The sequence below is a fragment of the Hakea prostrata genome, chromosome 11 (genome assembly GCF_041222555.1).
Source record: "Hakea prostrata isolate BN-2017 chromosome 11, UWA_Hpros_2, whole genome shotgun sequence".
Lineage (NCBI taxonomy): Eukaryota > Viridiplantae > Streptophyta > Magnoliopsida > Proteales > Proteaceae > Hakea > Hakea prostrata.
The window spans coordinates 8,925,614-8,952,364 of record NC_142610.1 but is presented as its reverse complement, the minus strand read 5'-3'; the positions used below and the strand labels follow the sequence as shown (position 1 = coordinate 8,952,364).

General features: G+C 39.7%; 1 protein-coding gene across 1 annotated transcript in view; it reads right to left on the bottom strand.

The window, feature by feature from the left end:
- LOC148999948 (formin-like protein 18) overlaps positions 1-26,087 on the bottom strand; it is a 43,339-nt gene extending 17,252 nt beyond the window's left edge. Inside the window, exons 1-11 of the mRNA XM_089140658.1 lie at positions 25,445-26,087; positions 20,011-20,711; positions 11,727-11,948; positions 9,920-11,643; positions 9,673-9,799; positions 9,461-9,532; positions 8,980-9,078; positions 8,253-8,294; positions 7,574-7,654; positions 7,431-7,481; positions 7,246-7,327 (exon numbers count right to left, since the gene is read on the bottom strand). Of these exons, the coding sequence (XP_088996784.1) occupies positions 7,246-7,327; positions 7,431-7,481; positions 7,574-7,654; positions 8,253-8,294; positions 8,980-9,078; positions 9,461-9,532; positions 9,673-9,799; positions 9,920-11,643; positions 11,727-11,948; positions 20,011-20,711; positions 25,445-25,517 (3,274 nt within the window). The 5' untranslated portion in view covers positions 25,518-26,087. The remainder of the gene's footprint in view (positions 1-7,245; positions 7,328-7,430; positions 7,482-7,573; positions 7,655-8,252; positions 8,295-8,979; positions 9,079-9,460; positions 9,533-9,672; positions 9,800-9,919; positions 11,644-11,726; positions 11,949-20,010; positions 20,712-25,444) is intronic.
- Between the last annotated feature and the right edge of the window lie 664 nt (positions 26,088-26,751).

Sequence of the window (26,751 nt, the reverse complement as noted above, 5' to 3'; positions counted from 1 at the left end):
AGAAGTACTTAAGTTTTTCCAAATCTTTAGTTTGAAATTTTTTTCTATAGGTAAGTCTTCAATACACCAATACCAGCTAAATCATCTCCAGTAATGATTATATCATCCACATACACAACTAAAAATATCCTCCCTGTACCAAACTGACTATAGAACACAGAGTGATCACTCATGCAATGAGACAAACCAAACTCTATCACAACTGAAGTAAACCAGCCAAACCATACACGTGGGGACTATTTTAGTCTCTACAGTGATTTCTTCAAATGCAAACCAAACCATTCTCCCCCTGAGCAACAAACCCTGGAGATTGCTCCGTATAGACTTCTTCATAGAGATCCCTGTTGAGGAAGGCCTTTACATCCAACTCAAGCATGGGCCAATGATATGTAGCAACTAAAGAAATCAAAATTCGAATAGAAGCAAGCTTTGCAATGGGAGAAAAAGTATCCAAATAATCCACACCATATAATAGAGCATATCATTTTGCTACAAGTCTAGCTTTTAATCTAGCAAGTGTACCAACAGGATTTACTTTCACTGCAAACACCCAACAACATCCAATAGGAGTTTTCCCAAGAAGTAGAGGAACAAAGTCCCAAGTATAATTTTCCTCTAGGGCAGCCAACTCCTTAATCATTGATGCCGTCCACCCAAGGCTAGACAAGGCTTCAGACAAATTCTTAAGCAGGGTGAGTCTAAATGGTAGATAATCACGCGCGAAAAGTAGGAGAAATATTCGTGTATGAAACAAAGTTAGAAACGGGATACTGAACACAACATCGAGTTTCTTTACGAAGAGCAATCGGAACATCAAGGTCAAAAACAAAGGGACGTAACACAGAATCCACGAGGGTGAAGGGGTGAGATTGATACCAACTCACGCAGAACACCAGTGAAGGTTCGTGCAGAGCAAATAGGGCATCGAGTATATCGATTCTCCAGCAAAAGTCGACCAAAATATGATGTTCAAGCAGTTTGATCGATACTACTCAGTGCATTCAAAAGATATCCCTCAAATCTATCAAGAAACAATATTAAAATAAGGCTCTTATCTCTTAAAACCAAAAGACAGTGCTCTGCAGCCACTCTTTCATCAAAACAAAGACAAAAAACAAAGCAAACGAAGCTCTGGGTGCTTCTTACTCCATCGATTCCACAAACTTTCAGAACTACAGCGTAAGGTGCTGTCTCCCCCTCAAACGAAGCCCTAAATCTCCTTCAAAGCAGCAGCAATTGGTCTCCAGAGATTGCAGGTATGTGAGTGAACTTTAATGATTTTGAAACAAAATTAATCTAGAGAACTTGGCTCTGATACCATGTAAAATATGGTATAACAGTAGAGAAAGGCAGATTGAGATGAAGAGGAGTTGCAGAAAACAGAGGAAAGAAGACTGAGATCGAGAGGAGCATCAATCACTTGAGTCCCACCCATGAAACATCTTCAATATTTATAGTATAGCTGCAGTACTTACAATCGAACTCAAAAACAGAGAAGGAAGAGTCCAATATGGACTCTAAGAACTAAAGATCTCAGCTCAAGATTTAGCGCCAGTCTATTGTTTGTTGCCTAATGCCTTCCAACAAGATGTAACAGTGTTGAAAATTCAATCCCAAGGGAGTAGCTCAGTTGGAAAACGTTCAAACCTTAGGAAGTCAAAGATTCAGGGTTCAACTCTCCTTCACCCTAGGAGCTTATTCTCTTTACTATTCTTAGTTAAAATAAGAATCAATCCCAAGCGTTATCTAAAAATTCTTTGTGCAGTCAACCAAGATCCTTCTTAGGTTGTGGTATTCAACCTTCATCAATCCAGTCCAGTTCTTCCATAGTTCAAGACAGGCTCTTCCCTACATGTTGGCTGGACCTCTCGCCTTTGATGCAGATCCAACCCCAAATTAGATTCTTTTTCCTAGGATTAGGCCTAAGATTGGGTCATACAGGTATTGAGCCTCCATTGGATGGGTTTCTTTTGTATCGACCCTTAATGGACTAAAAACATCAGTACATGAGTTGAGCACGAAAATTACCTTTACTCGGCTTTATTTGTGTCTCGTCCATATTATAGCTGATGTATGTTGTTTAATTAGTCCTTATTGAGGCTGATGGAAGTTATCTTACTCCTTATTAGAGTTCATAGGGAATCCTTGTAAGGGTTCAACTATAAAACCCAAGTCCTTAGAACTTCTAACTTCAGTTCAAGTCAGTCAGAGTTAGTTTCTAATTCAATCAAGTAGTTAGCACTAGTTACAAATTTTATGATGAATAAATTCAGCTTTTAAGCTCAGGGTTGTGTTTACTATGTTGATCCATCAAGAATAGTGTTATCAGCATTGCAAGGAACCTCCAAGTGCATGAGATTAGGGTCTCTTGTGAAGCCAAGCAGGGATTCCTCTAAGGCTGTAAGAGTCAGCCTTCACTGAAGTCATTCCATGTCCTCCACAGTTCAAAGCAAGGCTCCTACATCTATGTAAGTGGCAGCCAGCATATCCCATCCCCATTCCCTCTCAGTTTTTCCTTCCCCTTGAATCCTTGGACTTCCTAAAACCCTGAAAACTACATCCAAACCCAACTAAACTTGGAGGTTCATTCCCTGCTACATTCCCTCCCAAGTTTCTGCTCATCTAACAGCCACAGACACTAGTTCACATCTCCAATATATTCATCCCATATCTCTAAGATTCAGCACATAAGTCATATCCAAAATTTCAAGTCTTTTGGATTGTAAAAGGTAGGTTTTTATAAGATCTTAAATGAAATAACCTTTCATTCAATTGAGGCTACATCAACCTTTTTATGTTTTTTGAATTTTAAAACTCCAACCTACAAACCCCATAACCTCCAATTTATCCATCTAAAACCCAACCAAACTTAAGAGGATCACATATCCCTATATCACTACCAACGATCCCTCCATGTTTCAGACCTCTCTACTATCCAGATCCCAGAAATATCACACACCGATTCCCAAAATTTCAAATTCTAATATCTTTAGGATTGAGCTGTTGGAATTCAACCAAACTCAAAGCGTACCTTCTAGGCATTGGAGCATAGGCCTGAACAAAGTTGCAGCCCCAATTGAGAAACCTGAATCCCCAAAACCTAACTTAGGAAGTTTCCTCCTCCAATGAGGAACATTTTTCCCCATTCACTAGAACTGAACCAAACTTTCACAATTGCATTCCCAACACCATCAAACCCTAGCCCAAAGTTCCACCAATGACACAACCTTAAGTCCTAAAGCATACTCATATACACCCTAAGTTGAACTTCAAGCTGGTTCTCTCATTCAATTGAGGCTACATAAGCCAATACTGCATGGGATATCCAAGTAGTCCCACAATCCCAAGCCTCTATTTCAATCGCAGTGCAAAATGGCAGTGCCTCCTTCCACTAAATTGTGGTCTCCATCAATAACCAAACATATGGAGGAAACACTCGTTGCCAACTTCTGAGTGCCTGCCCATGGAATACCTGTCTTGGTCATAGTTTTCAAAAACAGGAAACCGCAAAAAAAGGGAAACTGGACATACATGATACATGTTCTAAACAGAAGAAAAAAAAAACAAATGAATAGCCAAATAAACTGTCAAACAAGCGGAGAACAGTAAAAGGAGCAAACAGACTGCATGTACTTAAATGTGTAGGCCAATACTGCACACAAAGCCTTGCCAATGACAGCTTTGTTGATGCTTACGGCTCATCAAGATGCTATTCTAGTAGCCATATACCCAGGGGTGTGAGACATACCAAAAACCCTCCTCAAGGTAACTCTTACACTTATCCTGGATTTCCAGAAGATACCATCATTGGAGAACAAGAAATCACTAGGCAAGGGACTCTCCCTAGTCACCAATAATGCTTATTCCAAGCTCCACTATAAAACACCTTCAAGCTACCATATAAGCCTATGGCATGCACACCAACTTGCCACGAACATAACATTTTTCCCCACTTGAGAATGTTGAGAACCTTGTCAACACTTCAGCACTTCAGCTCTTCAATCCACCTTCATGTCTGTATCCCAGTCAAGCAACCACTCCTTGTTAAGGACAGTTCTCTTCCATTTCCAACTAAATTCAACGAAATTTTTAGTAAGACTTAAACAAGATGGACCACCACACCTACAGAACAATCTGGTTTTTGCCTGAATCAAACCACTGATGTAGCCCTAGATTGAATAGTTTCTGTTAGCTACTCTCTCAAAATGCTAACAAACAAGCTAGCAAGGGGATCTGACTTGGGGTTTCAGGACAGTAGGACAAGCTATAACTTGTATCAAGTATGGAGGTACGCACTAGGTGCATGTGGTTTGAATTTCGGAAGGCTCCAATGATCAGATTGGGTAGATTTAGGTTAGAAATCAGGGTTTATTGAGGAATCAGAAAATAAAAGAAAGGGGCTGAATCTAGGGCTTCATTACTCAGATGGGTTTGTGAATTAGGTTCATGTTGTACAAGCCCTAATGAAGAACTGGTTGAAGTTTGAAGGTGTTAGGAAACCTCCTAAAATTTAGGGGTAAGATGAGTGAGATGAAAGATGCAAGGTCAATGGGGTTTTTATGGGAGTTTAGATAGGGTTTGTATTGAGTGTAGGGGCTACGATGGTGCTAGCTCAAACTTAACCTGCCCTAAATCAGTCCTGATGTGAACCAGGATCTAAGGTTTAATAGGATGATCCACCCTCAGGATCCTATTCAAGTGAATCATCAGCAAACCAGGGTTTATAATACCCTACAGTTGAAGGAATTGTGCTGAATAGTGAGGGTTTTAGGGTTGGGAATGGTATAGGGTTAGGTTCAGCTAGGTTTAGAAGCTGGGATCATGAAATCCAAGTCTGAAACCTTGCTGTAATCTTAGGTTCAGAGCCGAATTCCAAGTCTAGGGTTTAGGAAATTAGGGCTGCTTAAGATTCCAGGGTTTTCAGGGTTTGAACTGACGTTAGGGTTAGGGTTAGGGTCAAGTGTCTCGTAGGGTTGAAGGAAGTTGATTCTAGAAGGGCTTAGGCTTTGGATGAATGGTTGAAAAGAATTAGGAGTTTGAAATTGTCGGGTTTTACAGTTTCTAATGAAGAAGATAAAGAAGAGTAGGGATTTCTAGGTTTTAGACTTTTAGGTGAAAGGGAAGTGCGGAATTGGGAATTGAAAGTAGATTAGGGGGAGGGAGTCTAGCTCCTAATAGGGGGTATTGGTTAAGGGAAATCTAAGGTTTTAGGTTGGGGAAATTCTGATTTAAGAAGTCTAGAATTTCCAGGAATTATCAGAAGAAGGAAGGAAGAAGAAGAGGAAAAGATAGAAGAGAGGGGCTGACATTGATAACCTAAGTTTGGGAAGGGAGGGGATTAAGGGATTGAGGCCAAGGGAGGGAATAGGAGCTATAGGAAGAAGAGGAGGTGATTTGCGATGGGGAGGGGGCTGCAACTACAAAAACTAGGGCTGGGAGGGAAAGGGGAAGGGTGCGGATGGGAGAAAGAAGAAGGAAGGGGCAGGGGATGAGATTAGTACTTACTTGGAGAAGGCTCACGGAATTCAAAGTTTCACAATTCTGCAGACTTCTTTGCTCTATAGCTGTTACAAGTTCCTCTCTATGGAACCCACGACTCCAACTCTTGCTCCTTCAAACCTCAGTTTCATCCATTAATCATAGTCTGAATTTTTACAAGCTAGAGAGGCTTATTTATATCCTTCAAAAGGATCTCACACTAGGACTCAACTTTAGAAAATCAATCAAACTAGAACTCCTACTTTTGATTAAGACTCATAATCATACAAGGACTCTTTCATATCTTACCCTAGAAAATCCAAATTGAAAAACAAAGCAGATATGGAATCCTTGTGCGAAGCAGACTGCAACTAGGGGACTCCCTTACTACTTAAGAATCCCAATCTAACTAGGACTCTTCAATAACTAGACAAATAAGGACTCAAATTCAAAAAATAAAAGTAGAACTAGGATCCCACAAACATACAAGACCCAGTGAAACCCTATGTTGACTCAATGAAAATGTAAAGTTACCAAAATACCCCTGGTTGTACTTTGGTTGCACTAGAGGGTCGTAGGGTATGGGGCTCTTGCCCTACGCCCTATTTCGGCCCAGATTCTGGTTCCATCAAGTCCTGCATTAGGTAGTGATGTCAATGATTAGTCTCATTGATTTTGTCCAACTTCAACTTATCATTTTCTATATTTTTGGGTAAAAGAGAAATTGTTGTTCCTCAAGGTATACATTTTTTTATGACTCTAACCTAATTGCCCAAGTCAACTTTATAGTTTGGATGTAAACCAAAAGGATTAGGATACAAGGAGACGAAAAATCATCTCTGTGTGGATCTGAAGCATACACTACTATGCTGCAGTTTCAGTGTTACCTAATTTTTCTAACTAGCAGAATTTTAATTGGAGAAAATTTCATTCTCTTTTCCATCTTAAGTCGTCAAAAACTCTACATCAACCGGCCAAATCATCCTTCATTGATGCAGCACAGCCTCAGGACAATCCAAACCCACTTGGGTATCCAAATGGAGATGAAAAGCTTCCAACTAAATTGTAAGTTTGATAGGATATTTAATAATTTGAGGTTTATCCATTGAGCTAATCTTGTAATATTTGTTTTGGTATCCTGTTTGGGTTTTAATCAAGTATTAGGGTAATTACGGTTTTAATCATCACTTATTTTTAGATTAGGAAAGACTGAATTGAGCTGACATGCACTTGCACTCTCTTCTTACCCCCCCCCCTTCTTCTTCTTCTGTGCAAACTCTTTCTCTCTCTTTTCTCTATCAGTTCTTCAAACCCCCCCCCAACCCCCAGGGGAAGAAAAAAAACCGTGATCCTTCTCAGATTGCCGACTTCTGTTCATCTTCTTCTTCCCTTCTCCACTTTTCTGATTCCAAATGGTCATGGCTCCAGGATGTTAGGGCTCACAGCACTGTCAACAATTCCTTGAAGGGAAGATCTCCTGCTCCCAAGTCTGACTATAAAACCTTCACGCGCGCTCCTTCTAAGAGAAATTTCTAGCTACTAAGAAAGTCTTCAAACCATTCGCAGCTCTTAAATGAAAAGCAAGTTCATTCTTGTATCAATCCCACTTTGGCACATTAACCACCACAAGTGTTTCCTTTCTTTCTTTCTTTTTTTTGCGGGGGGGGGGTGCAGGTTGGGGGAAGGGGATGGCATCACAATATGTTCCCAGATTCAAATCATACATTTTCATTGCAAAGTTTCTATATCATTCAAATGCCAACTCACCCCTTGCAGTGCCTTGGTTCAGTGCATTTCCCAGTTGAAGAATTGTTTGCATGATCCTCTTCAATTTAACAGAACCACGTATCTGATAAACACTTAAGCACAGTGGCTAATGAGATGTGAATCTCAACAAGAATACCAAAACTAATGGACGGTGGAAAATGAATGAATGAAGGGAAAAAACTTGCCTCTTCTGATGCAGAATTGACAATGTTTAAATTTTTTCTAAGGTCAGAAACCTGAAAAAGAGAAAAGCGTAAGCATATTGTTGAATGATGCCATTACGATATGTACCCAGAAAAATATTGATACCACTACAAAATATGCTGACCTGGGTACGGAACTGTATCTTAAATGAAAAAACCCTAAGTTTAGATTCCACCCTTGGTACTTTCATCAACTCTAAAAAAAACTGTCACAAAAATACGTTCTGTCAATATAAACAAAGAAGTCAAACAATAAAAGTAAGGATACTAATGAAAGAATATATCTCAAACCAGGTAGAAATGGAACTCCTGAGAATAGGCAGGCAGTTTAATGTTTTAACTCTTGAGTGTATAAAGAGGCAACAGAGGTTCACCACTCAGTTGATTAGTCAACTCCAGAAACATCAAAACTAAATATATGAGCAAGGTGAATATTTGCTCTAACTAAAAGGGCGTACCCAGTGCCGAAGCTCCCACACTGTGGGGTTTGGGGAAGGGACTTTCTAGGCAGCCTTACCCCTGCTTTTTGCAGAGAGGCTGATTCGAACCCACGACCTCCAGCGCACAAGGTGAATATTTGCTCTAACTACAATGTTTAAATAATTGAACCCATTTTGCTTCATTCCTTCCATATATTGTCTTCAACATCTACTCCTTAACCCATTCTGATTTCAACAACCAGCATCTTCCCAAAGAAGTCAAGCCCAACTAATTCATCAACAGTGGGATGTTATTCCTACAGAATGACCAACCAGGCAACCAGAAGATGATAAGGAAAAGAAATGGAAGCAGAAGTCCACTAACCTGTTCACATTTCCCTAGGTTTTCTTTGTCTCCACTGTAGCCCTGAGCATGGAAGTGTAAGCACATTATAAGTTAAGAGGAAGTAAGAATTCTATTTAGTCTACACCAAAAGTATAAATGAAATAATAGGTGGAATTGATACTTCTACAAGAATATCAAAATTTTAACCATCGCTAATCATGATAATAATCTTCAATAATACAAAAAATGATGATGCAACATTTAGCCAAGATTCTCCTCACATGCTGAGTTGTGCCCCCTTCCTCTTACTTTCACTTTTATCCTCCATTTTCCCTTTTATCATCCATTTTTCATTTCTCATCCCTCTTTCCCATCTCTGTGTTCCCCTTGTTGTATCTGTTGTTGTTTGGATCCACGTAGCTGACCCATTTAACTGTGTTTGTTGATGCGGTGGTTGTACTATTAGGAAATGCACATCTAACTCTCATGTTTATGATTTTACCTCTACTTGTATTGGTTACCCAAGGAAAAGGCACATTGTTATCTCTTTGAGCCGTTGTTCCTACTTTCTTCCCCCCCCCCACACACACAAGAAATAAACCCTTCTCTCACTTCTAAAGGGTTTTGACATACGTGTGTATGTAATATCTTTCTCCTACCCCTTCTTTAGAAGGCTGCAGTTTTCTTCTTCTCTTTGGTAATGAAAATTAAATTAACCCAAACAATGATGATGTAATAACAATAGTAAGTCAAAAATTGCTCCCACCTTAAGTAGCTCCATGTCTTCTTTTGTTGGACAAAACTTAATGAGGTTATCAACCTGATCAACATCTAATGCTGAGTCATCCAACGTAAGCACTGAACTCTGTAAACACCCATAGAAAGGAAAGTGAGAGAAACCATCAATCCTATACCACTGCATAATGCATTAAATAATTAAACATAATTTCTACCCGTTCAATCGCAACGGTACACATCCCAGGTAATGAAGACAGCATGTGCAAGAATAATGAAGTAAAATGGAGATAACGACCATATCGATCAAGACTCGAATTACTAAATCTTTGAAGTTAAAGAAAAACTGTTCCTAGCTTTTCTATAACAAACGTGACTAACTTTTACATTACATGAATCCCAATTCAAACTAGAATAGTAAACTCATCCAAGTCTTACGAAATCTATGTAGACAAATAAATACATGAGCAAAAGCACTAGTCTGAAACACTAAAAAGAATCCACTTTCTTACCAACAAATCAGGCAGTGGCATTTTAACCTTTGTAAGCATGATTTCACAATTGTAAGCTCTCCTAAGTTCAATCTGCAGGAAAAAGTAGACAGGGATTTGGTTATAAGAAAACATGATTCACAACTGCTGATAATAATTAAGAATAATTTAATCACCAAGACAAACAAAAAAAATAAGAATAAGAAATGAAGTAAAACAAATAACTCAATTACCAGTTGGACTTTATCAGATTTAGGGCCAGAGGCACGCTTGGATTTCTCGCCTGAACCTCCACGCTCAGAGCTTGGAACTGCTGCAGAGAAGAGAGTTTCCAGTTCTGACATGTCTATCTCTGGAGCCCTACAATAAAAGAAAGAAAGATAAGAGGAGACATAAAAGGTCTGTGAGGTTTAGAAGATGAACCAGTATATTAGTAATAAGATGAACGGGGGCATATACATCCAGGAAAGTAAAACATACTTGACAGCTTCACCAGATTTTTGTGTCTCCTCCCATAAACTTCCTTGCATTGCTCGTGTTAACTTTAACCAATGATATGGCCTCAGAGAAGCCTTTTTGGGTTGATTCCTAGGAACTGTAGTACGTGCTAGACTTCGACTCTTTGCACCAAATGGAGCACTAGGAGGTGGTGGTCCAGGAGGTTGTGAAGAAGCACTGCTGGTTTTCTGAACCCCTGCAGGAGGAGGGGGCACAGGTGGAGCATGAGGAGTATTCTGGGATGCAATGCCAAGACTCTTGGATGCGAACCCTGGAGGCGGAGGAGGTGGTGGCGTCGAAGATGTGACAGTAGAACCTCTGACCCCAGACTGTAAAGAAGGAGGCGGAGGAGGAGGAGGGCCAGCTGCCACAGATGTTCTCATAGGTGGGGGAGCCGGAGGAACGACAGCAGCACCCTTCATTGGCAATGGAGGTGGAGGTGGAGGTGGGGGTGAAGGTGCCACAGAAGCAACTGGACTCTTTATTGGCGGCAGGGGAGGAGGTGGATAAGCAGAAGCCGCTGGATTCTTAATAGGTGGTGGAGGTGGCGGTGGAGGAGTCGGATAAGCAGTTGGGATCTTAATAGGTGGAAGTGGAGCAGGGGGAGGAGAAATAGATGGTTTCATAGATGGTAATGTAGGAGGTGGTCCAGGTGGAGAGGGTATTGAAGAAGCAGCCACAGGTCGTGGACAAGGAGAGGCAGAAGGGATTAACAATGAGTTATTGACAGTTGCACCTGTTGACTGGGTCGCAGGTGGAGGACAAGGAAGATTAACATCTAAATTAGCAATGGCTGAAGAAGCTCCTGAAGAGGAAGGTGGTAGGGGTGGGGGAAGAATCGATGACCGACCACCTGCTGAAGAGGTTCCAGGATGCTGGGTCAATGAAGAATGTCCTTCTGAAACTGACAATTGATGAGTTGGAGGTGGTGGAGGGGCATTTGCAGAAATTATATTGCTTGAAGCAACTAGAGTAGGCCTTGGCGGAGGAGGTGGTGGAGATGGCACTGGTTTTGAAATATTATCATGTGCCATAGATTTTGGTAAATGTAGAACAGTGGAAACTGAAGGAGATGGTGAAGATGGAGAAGTTGCCCTTGGATTAGTGCCTTCTGCATTTCCATATGAAGCATGATCATGCAAGAGAGCTGTGATGCCAAGAGCTGAGGAAGCACTCTGATATCTTGATGTGGGCACTGGTGAGCCTTGCGAAGAATTAGGCGAAGAAACTGGACTCGAAACAGAGGTCTGAGGTTTTCGTTGGGATATAATCTTAGATTGACCAGGCCGTTGAAGTGCAACCTGCAGGTCCTGGGGCTGAACCTTCTTTTTCATTGAATTTGAATCTGTAGATGGTTTGACTGAAGGCATGGACTGTTTCTCCGCATCCATGGACAGGGAAATCTTGACATTATTTTCTGGCGCTCCCTGCTTCACTATCTCAAGAATTTTCTGAGGATTTTTCTGTGAGTCCACTAGAGCATTCTGGAGAGAACCAGTCTCCAACTTCTCCTGGATGATGTTTGATACAGATATTTGCTGAAGCACATTTAGGGCTACATCTGCCTTTGGATCTAACCAATCTACACTGTTAAAAATCTCTTGTACCTTAGCAAACGCTTCAATCGGAAGGCCATCCCTTTCCTCCAAGCCAGGTGAATCCACCGTGATCAGTGAAGCCGCAGCATCCATTTCAGAGAAAAGAACCTTTACCAAGACGCAATGATATGTTTAACATCACGAAAATGCTAAATGAAAGCTACTCATTGAGGAGAGGGAAAGATACATACCTCTGCCCTAAAGTCCTTAGGAAACCTGTCTTTGGTATCCCATAATATGTCAATTTCATCACGGTTAAGAATCAATATGTTTGATCTGATAAAAGCAGTATTAAACATGACGCGAAACATCATCTCTTCGCGCACAAGATCTTCATCCAAACTAATACACTCAAGCACAACATCACCTTGAATATGGCAGTTGATGTCAATTTTAACTAGTTCACAGTCTGCCTGAAACAGAAGGATATAGAAAGTCAAAGTTCAGCTTGCATGAAGGAAAGCAGTTGTTCCTAAACTTACTTCCCATCCCAGAAATCTCAAAAGAAAGAATCAGTTTCCTGCAGGAAGTAGTATCTTGACGTAGAGAAATGCTGTCACATCAGCCTTATGCCTTTTGGGTCTTCCAAACATGAATAATCAAAACTCAGCTAAGTTTTAACTTTTAACCCATCTAAAAGGGATAATCTACTTGGATCCTACATTGCCAGTCAACTCTAAACAAGGCTTCAAGTCATAACCATCCTTTCAAACATGAAAAGGAAAAACAAATGACTAACAAGTTTTTTTCTTTTTTGGGGGTGAATAAAATGACTCATAAGTTATTAATATTAACCAGACATCCCCTTTTCTACTTGTTTTGTCATCAAAAGCCTGCCAAACATAAATGATATTATGTTTCTATCTCCATCATTATTTAAAATCGATAAATAAATAATGCTTTGGTTATTCTTAGTCACAGTTAGCGAACCCTACTAAAGCAATCTCATGAGTACAAGTTGGCCGAAGGGGCAACCATGCCAATATTGTGCACAATAGTGACCTTAAAAGGCATTGAATAAAATTCATGAATGGCACAAATTGGGAAAATAACACATAAACCAAAGGCATGTGAATGCATTCCATGTACTCCAAATTTAAACTAAATTTTGGTCGAAATAAAAACTGAGACAAAATTACAACAACAACAACAATAAGCCTTGTCCCAACTAAATGGGGTCGGCTACATGGATTCTTGCCCTCCAATCAGTTATGTTCGAGGCCATGCTAGATACAAGGCCTAAGCTATACATATCCTTTCTCACCACTTCTCCTAAGGTTATCTTAGGTCTACCCCTAGCTCTTCTAGTTCCTTCAATATGGATTATATCACTTCTCCGTACAGGAGCATTTATAGGTCTCCGTAGAACGTGGCCGTGCCACCTCAAACGACTTTCTCTAAGCTTATCACTTATGGGAGCAACTCCCAACCCAACTCTAATATGATCGTTTCTTATCTTATCCATCCTAGTTTTGCCACTCATCCATCTTAGCATCCTCATTTCTGCTACACTGAGTTTATCTATATGATTCTTTTTAACAGCCCAACACTCTGCACCGTACATCATAGCTGGTCGAACAACGGTCCTATAAAATTTTCCTTTAAGCTTTAATGGAATACGCCGATCACATAAGACCCCGGACACACCTCTCCACTTCATCCACCCTATTTTAATTCTTTGGGAAACCTCATCTTCCAAATCACCTCTTTTACTTATGATTGAACCTAGGTACCTAAAACAATCACTCTGAGAAATCTCTTTATCGTCAAGTATCACCACCTCATCATTTGGCCGATCATGACTAAAGTTACAAACTAAATATTTTGTCTTCGATCTACTAAGTTTAAAGCCTTTTGATTCCAAAGCTAATCTCCATGATTCTAATTTGGTATTAATCCCCACTTGGGTCTCATCAATCAACACAATATCATCCGCAAAAAGCATACACCAGGGGACCTCATCTTGAATGTCTTTGGTTAATTCATCCATTACCAGTGCAAATAGATATGGGCTTAAAATCTTCCCAGGTTCTGACCAGACTGGCCCATATACACTTTAAAATCCCCAATCTCACTCGAGTTCTCCAAGATTTCAATGAGATCAAGCAGTACCATCGTGTTTTTTTGTGATTTGTGTTTGTTTCAACCCCATTTCACCCAAAATACAACACTCCTTTGTCCTTCATCACATTCTTTGCTGCTCCTTTGGGGATTAAGATTTTTGCAAGGTTCATCTTTTGCAATTTTGTATCAAATATTGAAGAGTAAATTACAGATTGCACGCTTTAGTGTGGCTTAAACTCTAGGTTGCACACTTTAGTGCCCTAAATTACAGATCACACTCTCTCAAATTTACAAGTTGCACGCTCATCACTTTCCCTCCAAGATTCTGTTAAGTTAGGAGTAAAATGTCCATATTGCCCTCATATGGTATAACAACCAACCTACCCCCATTTAAATTCTCTCACACCCAACCCTTAGGACATATTTAGCCACCTTTTTTATACACAGCCATCTCATTCCACATCGCATTAGTGTCCCCCTCAAAATTTAACTTTCCTTGTTTGACTATTTCATTAGCAAAGGATTTCAAGAACTCTCCTTTAAAATTCCACCATCTTATCCTAGGATAGTTAACCTTGCACCTTTTATGAGTTTTTGAGGTTAGGCACATATTCAAGACCCCAAGTCTATGTTGTGCAATTAAGCTTTCCCCTGGTATCACCTTGCAATCCTTGCATAACAATCTATCAGTCCTTCTAATTAGGAAGAAATCTATTTGGCTTCTATGATGTCCACTTTTGAAGGTAATTAAATGCTCATCTCTCTTTTTAAAGTAAGTATTTACAATAAATAGATCAAAAGCAACAGCAAAATCTAAAATTGAGATCTCTTCCTCATTCCTCTCTCCAAAACCATAACCTACATGAACACTCTCATAGCCTCTTTGATCTTTTCCAATGTCTATTTAGATCACCCCTATGATAATCTTTTCTCCTTGACGAATTCCTTGCATTAATCCATCCATATTTTCCCAAAATTCTAACTTCAGACTTTCATCCAATCCTACTTGAGGTGCATATGCACAGATTATATTTACAATCTCTTTCTCCATTACAAGCTTATTAGCAATAATCCTATACCTACTCTTTTAACATCCACCACATCATTCTTAAATTGCTTATCCACCGTTATACCTGCTCCATTTTTATTAGTTTTATCCTCAATATACCAAAGTTTAAAGTCATCCAATTCTTTAGCTTTTTTACCCTTCCATCTAGTCTCTTGAATGCATATTATATTAATCCTTATTTTTCTTATAACATCTATAATTTCTAAGCCTTTACCTATTAAAGATCATATGTTGCAAAATGCCAATATAATCCTACGCTTATGAACTAGCTTCTATACTCAACACTAGTCCACGGCACGGGAACCCTTGCCTACTTATCATCGCATTCGAGCGCCGATGTGACGGGTCGCTTCCAAGGGACACCCTAGCTAACCATTGCCCACTTATCACTACACCGAGGTTATAGTGTAGTGCGTCACTTCTTTCGTCGAGGGACACCTTAGCATAGCATTTATCATATAAAGTTGAATCCATGAAATGGGTTTGGCTAGATTTTTTCCGATGCCGACTGTCGACCTAACACACCAACCCTCCTCCTTTACCCGAGCTTGGGACCGGCAGCAAACACTGGCGAAGTTTATTAGTGGTGACCAAGTTCAATCTAATTAGTTAAGACTGTTTTATGTCCTAACTTGGAGTCTTAGTGGTTGAATAATTGTGGTACTTGTTTGTCTCCTTTTTTGCTTGAAATTCTAGATTGGCAAGAGTCTTGTTGGGTTGTTTAAATTAGGAAAAAAAGAGTTATTTCCTTTTAAGAGTCTTCAATAAGTTTTTTCAAATTAGGAAATGGTATTTGAGTCTACTTAGAGTTGGTTGGTTATAAATGGCCTAAGTCTTTCATGTATTTGGCCGTTTTGATTATTGAACAAACCTGAGTTTGAGAATTTGGCTTGTAGAAGCCGTGGGATCCTAAGGAACACCTTGTGGCTGGCTATTTGAGAATTGTTCTTCAACTTCAAGGTTCTATTCACAGCTTTAAGCATTCCAATCACAGAATTCTGCAAGACCTTCATCCACAAGTAAGTAAGAAACCCCATCCGCAACCCTAACCTACCCTCTCGGCCCACAGCCTTCACAGCCCATTCCCTCAATCTCAGACCTTGGTCCCCCACCCAAACCATCGCAAATCATCCTCCCTCCCTTTCCCCTTATCTCCAGTCCAACTCTAGACAGCACTAAGCTACCATGGCCCTTCCCCTTCATCCCTTTCTTCACTGCGATACAGCAGGTTTCCCCACACTAGTAGAACTCAAATCCCAGCCCCTTTCCTCCCCCCTTTCCACTTCCTCTGAGTCACCCTTAACCTTAGACTAAAGTCCTAGTCTCTAATTCCCCAAAGCTGCCTGATAAGCATGCATTTATCATTATTTATTTGATTTAATTTCTCATACTTAGTTAATTAAAAGAGAGCTAATTGATTATTTTTGTGTATTTTTCAGGAATAAAGTGATTTTGGTTATTAGAGATAATGTGGAGTAAAGTTGGCAAATATATTAGATATTGGTGGATTTTAAATCATGGCATTCAATCTTGCTGCCCAAGAAATCATGAAAAGTGAGATCTTAGCCAAATTGGAAATAGGTGGAGGTCTAAGGAACAAAATTGGTAATAAATCTGAAAATCGGGTAACAGACCCACCTTCAGTATTTTGGGTATATCTCTCTTCTATGAGCTCGGATTGTTGTGATTCAAGATGCTATGGAACGATATCGAAAATATCTACAACTTTCTAGTTTTGAGTTTTTCAAAAATCCGAAAGAATAAAGGTCGAATTGAAGGGTAAAGAGAGGGGATTCATTGTGTGCAGGAGACATAAAAGAGAAGCCAGCCACAGAGAAGAGAGGAGACGGCTCTCTCTCTCTCTCGTTTCATCTCTATTTTTCTTATGAACTTTGTGATAATGAGTAGCTAGTTTCTTTTCTTTGGGATGTAGATGAACCATGCTTATTTCATTATTTGATTGTTCTATATCTTCTAGTTGATTGTGTTTGAGTTTGGCCAAAGATGTTCTATAGCTCAACAAACTAAGCATGCCAAGCCTCGGCCAAGGACGATAGTCTTGCGAAGATAGGGTATATCTAGGAAGACCATCCCTAATTTGCTTTGAAGTGTAGAGTTATATCGGTTAGGGAAAAGCATTGGGGATTCGAAATCCCAAAGATCTTCCCGTATTCATAGTTAAAGTTTTTGCAGTAATTAATAGATTTAATTTAAATTTAGTTTGTTGAAATCTTAGTAATTTAGCCTTTTAGTTCCCCATAGTTCGACTCTGTACTTTCTGCTAGCTAGATTAGTATAGAATTTTATTTTTGATTGGTTAGCGACCGATCACTGTCCTGTTTCTGGAGTTGAAAATTTCCTGCACTTCACCTTCTTCATGGAGAAGTTGCAGAAACTTGAAATTTTCCAGAAATTCCTAAAACTTCCCAGACCTCATCCCTACTTTCTAATTCTGTTCTGGACTATAGATTACCCTCAACAGTACCTATAACCTACAGAACCAGCAGCCTAGCCCCTTTTAGAACCCTAGCCAAGACCTCAAGAACCCTAGTTAGTTGCTGCAACTCTATTTGAAGATCCTGGAAGCCAACCCTAAACCTGGGTTTACATCACTCTAACCTTGGACATGAAGCCTTCATCATTCCCCTTGGTTCTTTGAAAAGAAGACTCCCACACTAGAAGATTACATCACTTATTTTGTCACTTTCCAAAAGTTCTATCTTTGAGCAGTCATAGCAGCAACCACTTATTACTCCCTCCCCACCACAAGATGCAGCGACGAGTCCATACTAGACATTTCTAGAAAATCAAACTAGGAGCATTCTATGAGCACATTCATCAGGAGATGAATGCTTCCAAGAAGGGGATAACTGATTTGAACAGAGCTGACCCTTGATGTGAACACAAAGACCCCCTAGCCAAATCCCAATGTGGGCCCCAAGATCCACCTAACATGCTGGCTGAACCTCATTTAAAGGATATTTTGGTCATTTTCCAGCCTTTTGGAGCTCAAGATAGCTACGGTTGGAACCCCTTCGATCCAAGGGTGATGGATCTATCTTTTTCTTTTTTGGGGGTGGGTCAATATTTTGTGAGTTATGAAAGAGTCCCAGTCCATTGTAATTTCTTAATTTAGTTGAGTTTGGAATGGTTAGGCTGTGGATAAGACAAGACTCTTTAACAAAAGGGGTTCTTATCTTTTAGGAGCGTATCTAAGTCTTAGTTGAGTTTGATTCAATTTCTTCTTTCTTTGTAAAGGCTATAAATAGTCAAGTATTCTTTGTAATTCTTCAGTTTTGATGATTAATAATATTGTTGCGTTTGGGATCAGGGTTTACTAGTTGAGGGGGCCCTGGTTGAGTAGAATTTGTTCAAGTTCAAGCTTCCCCTTCTCCATTCCAGCAGTCTACAAGCCATCAGCAAGCAGCCAACAATCATTCACAGCTTCCTACAAGTAAGTACCAACCCCAGCCCCATTCCCCTCTTCCTCCTCTCATGCAAACCCTTCCCCACCCTTCCCTGCCTTGTGCAGCCCTTCAAGGACCTCCTCACCCCATCGCACCCTCTCTCTTCCTTCCCATTCTGTTCCAGCAGAACCCCAGCCCTCCTCCGCCCCTTTCCTTGCAGCCGTAGGTTTCCCCCACTGCTTTTCTCCCCTGTGATAGCAGTAACCCCCCCCCCGGCAATCCTACTTCCCCAGCCCCTTTAGCTTTCTTTTCCTAGGATCACATCTACCTCTAGACAGTAGTCCAACTGTTAATTACCCAATTGAACCCTATCTCCCTAGCTTTAGAAAATTCTGCATATCATCTTCTTCCTTAGAAAATTCTGCAGAAATTAAACTACTGAAAATCTGAACCTGTTTCAATTTCAGACCTTCCTCAAGTCTCAGAATCCTCAAAAACAAGTTCTGAAATTGCAGAACAGCAAGGCAATCAATCAATTCTGAAATTGCAGAAACAGCAAGACAGTTTTCCCTTCCTAGCCTAGCTGAAATCCCCTCAAAACCCTAGATTTGAATTTTAGTTAAAGACCTAAAAGTTCAGACCTGAATTACTGTTACAGCAGGGTTTCAGAGCTAAAAAAATATCCCAAACATCCAGAATCAACCCGCCTCTTTGCTGGAATTCCTGGGCAGCCCTTAGATTTAGGGAAATCCCAAAAACACCCTTAGCCCCAATCTGGGTTTGCAACAATCCCTAGACTGAAATCCCCGAGCCACTACTAAGGTGTTCCTAGGGCTGGAAAGCCCTATAGGGGGTATTTTGGTCAATCTAGCCCTAATTTTTGCTTGTTTGTTTCTCAGAATTTTATTTTGAATTTTGTTGAAGAGTTTATGTCAGTCAGGAAGTCCAGTTTAAGTTAAGTAAGAGTTCTTAAGTCTTGGGACTCTTCTTTAAAGATAAGATTCCCAACAGTTTTTATTTGCAAGAAAAGTTCCTTCAGTATTTAAGTCTTATGGGAAATCTATTTTCAAAAAGATTCCATTAGATCTTTTATTAATTAATTGGACGGTGGTGATTAATGTGGTGGGATCCTAGTCTTTAAAGGAATCCCACTTAGAGTCAGGGTCCTTAGTAGGTTATAAGTAAGCCTATTCTTTCTTGGTAAAGTTAAGTCTGATTATTGAATAAAATTGAGTTAAGTTAGGGATCATGGCCGAGGGGGCCACAGTTGAGTAATTAAGAGTCTTATTCAAGGATCAGAATCTCCACAATATCCCATATGCAACCGTACACATATGGAATACCATCAACCTCCCTCACAATTTATTTTGAGGCAAGAGTTCTCTATGGAAGGAGCATGGGGCCCCTACATGTGCAAGGGACCAATAACCGCCGTGTGCATGGTTGCATCAACAGGGCAGTCATTAGCACCTTTCATGGGGTTGGAGGGTCATTTCACCCCGCACCCAAAATCCAGTGTCTAGCACAGAGCAGTCCACCTCCCACAAAACATTTCTCCAAACATACCATATATGATTTTACAATGCATACATACATACAAGCATAGATGGATGCATGCCTACATACATACATATATGTATATACATAGCCAAAAAAAAAAGGAAATATACAAACAAGCATTATGCCTCCTCTTGAGCATCTGAAAATTTCTTGATATTTAATAATAATAATAATAACTAATAATTACAGAACTAAAAGAACAAAAGGTCCAAAACCATGAAAAAAATTCAAAGTGAAGTTCATATGTCACAGAGAAAGTGAATTATGAGTATTAAGGGGACAAAAATGAAGATTTTATTTCTAACATGGCAGAAACAAGAACGACTTACGAGTAAGAGCAAAGGAAAGAGCTAATGAGTAAGTGCTTATATTCACCTGCTTGTAAAACCGAGCAAATTTGCCTATTTTTGGTGTTGAGAACAAAACTTTAGGAGTCCGATCGGTAGTAATATAGGGATCCTGCCCATATAATCGAAATATTGGCCTGCAACCTTCCTCACCATCAAAATTTGGAATTATTCTAAGAATAATGCAATCCAATGTAAGTGCCCTATCCAAAGGAGGCCATTCTGAGGCCACATTCCTCCTTGAGATATACTGGAGATATCTAAGCTGTGATGGTAGTGGATTCAGTGCTGAAAGCAATTGCAGAAGCTCACGAGGGGCTTGTTTATAAATCATGTCCAAGGTTTTCTGCTCCCCAGTGTACTGTTTCCTGTAAATCAGAAGTCCAGCTAGCATGAAAGCCAACACTGGCCACCCACCTCGTTCACAGTGCATTAACAGCACATTCGTCGATGCAAGAGAAAGCCAGTTTTCACTAGATCTCAAAAAATGATGGATCACCTCCATTGTAAGTAATGGACAACCTTCATATTGCCGGGGGTAGTCCATTACAGTCATATCATACTCAGACAAAATGTTGGCAATCTGACTTTGCCGTTCTCCCTCCCGAAAGTTGAACACCATATATGAAGCATCAGGGAAGTGGCCACGAAGTTGTCCAACTATGCCATCCATATAGACTTTATAGTCATCCTCTTCCAAAACATCCGTGGAAAAGCAGGAGTCAAACACTGCATGTGGACAAAAGTTAAAGAACATTACATACATGAATACCTTTTGTGGATGCAATTGAAGCTAACAATGGTCTCATTCATTACGAGCCAAATTAAAGAAAGTTTCCATATCTATAACAAAAATTTTAGAATACATACAATGATCTGTTTGTTCTGAATTAAAACCAGAACATCATTACCATATCAGGCAAACAATCTGAGTGGGTCAAACAGAAGATTTTCTCATAGGTTGGTAATCTAAAACTCACCTCATGAAAATGTGCAATTAGAGCAAGTGATTCTTATCCAGTTATCATAGTATCAAACATAAGATTCCTAATGAACACTAGAAGATAATAGTTTATAGTTAAGCATTACAAATATGGTGCGAAGTATCTAGGAAAAACTGATATTCTTCACTGATCTATATTTGTTGAAACCCCACATACCCTGTAAGAATGGTGCAGGGGTACATCTAGCACAGCATAGTTAACCACTGGTGGCTGTTAGAGTTCTAGATTCTACCCTTCAATAAGGAACATCAGCTCTCTGATATAACCCCCAAATGGAGTGCCAGTCTTCAGGATCTTATTCAAGCAAACCAGCAGTAAAACTAGGGTGTTTTATACAACCCTGTGGTTGTAGGTTTAGGGCTGAATAGGGTGGTTCAAGGGTTGGGACCAAAGTCTGTAGGGTTTAAAGGTCTAGGTTTTAATGATTCCCAGATCTAAAGCTTGCTGTGAATTAAAGCCCAGAACAGAATCCTAGGTTTAAGGTTTAGGAAAATTTAGGTTTACCAAAGACATTCAAGATGAGGTCCCCTGGTGTATGCTTTTTGCGGATGATATTGTGTTGATTGATGAGATCCAAGTGGGGATTAATACCAAATTAGAATCATGGAGAATAGCTTTGGAATCAAAAGGCTTTAAACTTAGTAGATCGAAGACAGAATATCTAGTTTGTAACTTTAGTCATGATCGGGCAGATGATGAGGTGGTAATACTTGACGATAAAGAGATTCTTCAGAGTGATTGTTTAGGGACATAGGTTCAATCATAAGTAAAAGAGGTGATTTAGAGGATGAGGTTTCCCAAAGAATTAAAATAGGGTGGATGAAGATGAGAGGTGCGTCCGGGGTCTTATGTGATCAGCATATTCCATTAAAGCTTAAAGGAAAATTTTAAAGGACCGTTGTTCGACCAGCTATAATGTACAGTGCAGAGTGTTGGGCTATTAAAAAGAGTCATATAGATAAACTCAGTGTAGTAGAAATGAGGATGCTAAGATGGATGAGTGGCAAAACTAGGATGGATAAGATAAGAAATGATCATATTAGAGTTGGTCTGGGAGTTGCTCCCATAAGTGATAAGCTTCGAGAAAGTCGTTTGAGGTGGCACGGCCACGTTCAACGGACACCTATAAATGCCCCTGTACGGAGAAGTGATATAATCTATATTGAAGGAACTAGAAGAGCTAGGGGTAGACCTAAGATAACCTTAGGAGATGTGGTGAGAAAGGATATGTATAGCTTAGGCCTTGTATCTAGCATGGCCTCGAACAAAACTGATTGGAGGGCAAGAATCCATGTAACCGACCCCATTTAGTTGGGACAAGGCTTATTGTTGTTGTTGTTGTTGTTGTTGTTGTTGTAAAAATTAGGGTTTCTAGGGGGTCACAAGGGTTACATTATTGTGGAAGGTCAAGTAGGGGTTGGGGAAGGTAATCCTAAAAAAAATTAGGTATAGGATGAAGGGTTTAAAAGATTACGTGAAAAGGAAGGCTAGGGTTTCTAGGGTCTTGGAAATCTATGGAAGCAAGGAATTAGGGTTAGAATAGGGCTAGGGTTAATCCAATTGGGTTGAAATTGAGAGGGAAGGTCACTAAGGTTGGGCAATAAGGTTCTTAAAGTTTGGGATAGATCCAACGGATAGATTGCGTACATCGTACCTGAATTTTAGGTTGTAGAAAAAGTCCTAAAATTCCAGAAAATAGAAAAGGTGATATGGGAATCAGGGTTATGGTCTTAGGGTTTTGGGGGATGCATAAGGATGCTTCTAGGATTCAATTGTAATGCATTGTTTCCTTAATGAATTTGAAGTGGGGTGGAAAAAAGTTAACTTTTCATTGAAATCCCAAAGTATGGTTTGTTTGGTTGAATGAGGTGGGAAAGTGGGCAGACACTAACGTTGTATGTCACTTTTCCCACCCCACCCTCTTCTAAAGTTCCACATATTTAGTGGGGCTTTGTGGAAAAGTGAGGGATATAATAAAAGTGGGACCCACAATTACAACTTTTCCACAAAAGCCTTTCCTTTCCTTTCTTATTCCCCCCTCCCAAATACAAGTGGATTCCATATGTTCATTTTTCCCAACTCTTTTTATCTAGCACACAAACAATGCTTTAGGGAAGGGAGGGAGGGGAAGACTTCCTAAAGGAATTGGGATTGGGAGAAGTGGGGTTTGGGGATGGGGAGGCATTGCCGCAAGCTAGGGGGAGGGGAAACAAAAGAGCTGCAAGTGAGAGAAGAGTGTAGGGGCTGGGTGGGGGCTTCTTGTACTTACCTGTGGAAGAGGCTGGGAGCTGAAGAACTTTCAAATTGCAGAAACAATGAACACAATACAGCCACAATTCTCCCCTCCTAGGGAAACCCACAACTCTAACCTTGACACATTCAACTCTCAAATTTTATTCATCAATCATAATCTGTTTTTTTTTACAAGTAATGGGATATATTTATAGCCTTTAAGAAGGAACTCGCACTAGGACTCAAACATAGAGAATAAATCAAACTAGGACTTCTATTTGGACTAAAGACTCACATGCAAACAATGACTCTTTCATAACTCAACCTAGAATGATTCAATTACATAGGTATAGGTTCCTTGTAAGAAGTGGACTCTAACTAAGGGAATCACTTTTTAATTGGGAATCCTAGCCTACTGGAACTTTTCAATAACTTGTCCTGAACACAACCAATTTCAAAAACAAAAGTAGATATGGGACCCCACTAACATACTAGATCCAACTAAAGGAATACTTCTCTAATTAGGACTCCTAACTAGACTAGGATTTAGACTCAAATGAAAAAGTAAAAGTAGATTTGGATTCCTGAAATTATGCTGCATCTATTAGACTAACTAGGACTCCAAGAAGGAAGGAAAATCACTACTTTGCCCCAGGCCAGGTTAGACTTCCTGGAGGGGCCGCAAGAAAAGGGCTTCTCAGAATCTCAGGAAAGGAGGGTCCCCCTGGTTTTACATCGCTCTCCCAATTTCATCTCTGTCAACCAAAACTACAGCAAATGTTTCAAAAGAAAGCATGCCTACAGCATATAAAAAGCTGATGTCCTGCATCTCTAAGAGACTTGTATAGTGTACCTACTTTGAATTTTAAAGAAGGATATTATCATCAAAGATCAGACCATTTTATACCAAACAGAGATATATTCTATCTCCTTAGAAGGAAACCAAATCAAGTAAGTTATGTATTCTTCGACTTATATATATACGTTCAGGCAGAAAGAGGAATCTCAAGCTGATGAAAAAGGAATGTAAGTAGAAATGGTCACTGATGTAGCTCAAATCATGAAGAAGAAGCATCAGTAATTACTAAGCCAGCTTCAAGGACCCGCCCAACAGGCCAGTCCTTGGTCTAGCCAGATTGAAGCCCATTATTATGACTTAACAGGTGCTTCCACAAAGAGATTCTAGGAGATCAGCATGCTGATTGCAGAAAGCATTTTTTTTAGATGATATGGGGCCATCGAATCTGCCACACAAGGTGACGGACAAGAAGAGATTTGACTATATATTTGTCCATTACACTTATAAGACATTAATGAGACTTGAGTTGCTAGATTTTGTTTAGTAGCCTCAAGAGCTGTAAGTCAATTCTTCAGGTTGGTAATGAATGCCTATACAAAAGGATGCTCCAAAGTGCATATACCTAAAAAGATTTACATAAGGCTTTCCTAGTATGACAATATGAGAAAAGGTTCAGTTTCCAATCATAGATTCCTAACAATAGAGCTCTCCACCATATCAAGTATGGCACAGCAGATCTGAGAAGTTAATAAGAGGATTGTTGTGGCCTCCTTTCACTCAATGGAACCAAAGTTTGAATTTTCACATTTGCCAAGAAATGCAGTGAATATAATATATTCATCGATCTCCATCCCTCGTGGAATTGTATGCCAGACATTAACAGACTTCGAGTTTTTACAACGCATACAAATTTCAAGTAATGAAATATTATGTTCTGACTGTCAAGTACAAATGCTTCAGTTAATTGTCAATGGGAGTTGAAATTTCAATTTATTTCCCTCTTCATTTCTGTGTTCCAGAAGTAGATTCTGCCCTACAATACTGACTTTTTGTCATCCGCCTATTACTGCCAACCAACAATATATGCATTATGCAAACCTGTCTGTTCAGAATGAAAATAGATGCATACCCAATTAACATAAATACCCAAGGACAGTGAAAAATAGAAGTCAACAGCATAATGCTAAGACTTATCCTGTGTAAAGAAGATTACAACAGTGTCAATATTGATAGCATATGCAAGGTAAAAATACCAATATCACGAGAATCAGACTGTGTTGAAAACCATCAACGGTTGAAAACCACAAAGTAAGAAAATTCGCGACTACCATCACACCCAATCAAACAAATGTAGAGAAGAAACAAAAATTCGACGGAAGTCAGAGGTCATAGGTGAATCAAAAAAAACTAAACCAATTCCAACGTACCAAAAACTCTCTCAGTTATCTCCAGAAGTCCTTCGGGAGGTTTCCGGTAGAAAAATTTACGAAACAACGCCATCTCAAAGGAGATCCAATGATCCTTCTAGCCGAAACCCTAGCAAGTGAAATAAAGATTCAAGAGTTCCAACGGTGACCACATTTAATCAACACTTTCATATACCAAACTGATTCAACAGTTCCAGCTCAACTAATAAAGAAATGGATATGAGATGACACTTTGAATCAATAGAATCATCACAGAAGGAGAGTGTAGATTCAGGAACCACAGAAAAAAAAGGATCAAATGAAATAGATTTTGCTGCGGCTTTACGGGATAGTTTTCTCCTTTCTTCTCTCCTTTACACTTCTCTCTTCTGTTATCTTTATTTTTTTCTTTTTCTCCTTTTCCTTCCTCCTCACCAGAAGACTTCGCTATCAATCACAGAAATGAATGAGAAAAAGAGAGACAGAAAGAGAAGCTTGTTTCCTTTTCATTCATAAAGAGAAGTCTTTCTGGTTTGTTTCATTCTCAGAAAAAAAGGGTTCGTTAGTAATTTGGATCCGAGGATCTGCTCTTTGTTTTGTTCTCTTTCACCTTCTTCCCTCCTTCTACACTTCAGAGCTCTGCCACGTGGCCTTCAGAACGTGCTTGTTCTTCAAGACATTTTACTCATTTGGGTCACTCTAGCTAACTATGTGGGACTGTCTTAAGGGTGTAAAACGATACGATACCGGTACCGTAACAAAATTCTGATTTTGCTTGAGAGCAGCGTTGCTCCCAATTGAGTGAAGTGTTCGGTCCAAATTTGCTCTGGACCCCAAAATGCATCTAGACAGTGCGTTGCTAGGAGCGACGCTGCTCCTACACGATCTAAAAATTTCGGCATCTAAAGTGAATATCGTATATCAATGGTATGGTTTTAATATGAAAATTCAGTATGAAAATGGAAATGTTTCAATATGTAAACACCAAGGTTTAAAGTATCCACGATACCATGCGATAATAGCATATACGTATCCAAATTTGATCCAACCGATGCGATACATCTCAATACGTCTCTCCATTGAATTACACTCAAATACATTGCTAGAGGCGATACAATCGATACAAGACGTTACGTCTCTTAAAATCACATGACTGATATGATACTCGATACCAATACTTAAAACCTTGGTAAACGGTATGAAATGAGTAAAAGCGTCGCAAAAATATGTCATTGGGAACTGATATCATACCTTACCTAATTAGAAACCGTTTTTTAAAGTCCTATGAGACCAGTTTATGAAATGATTTCATATGATATAGTTTTATA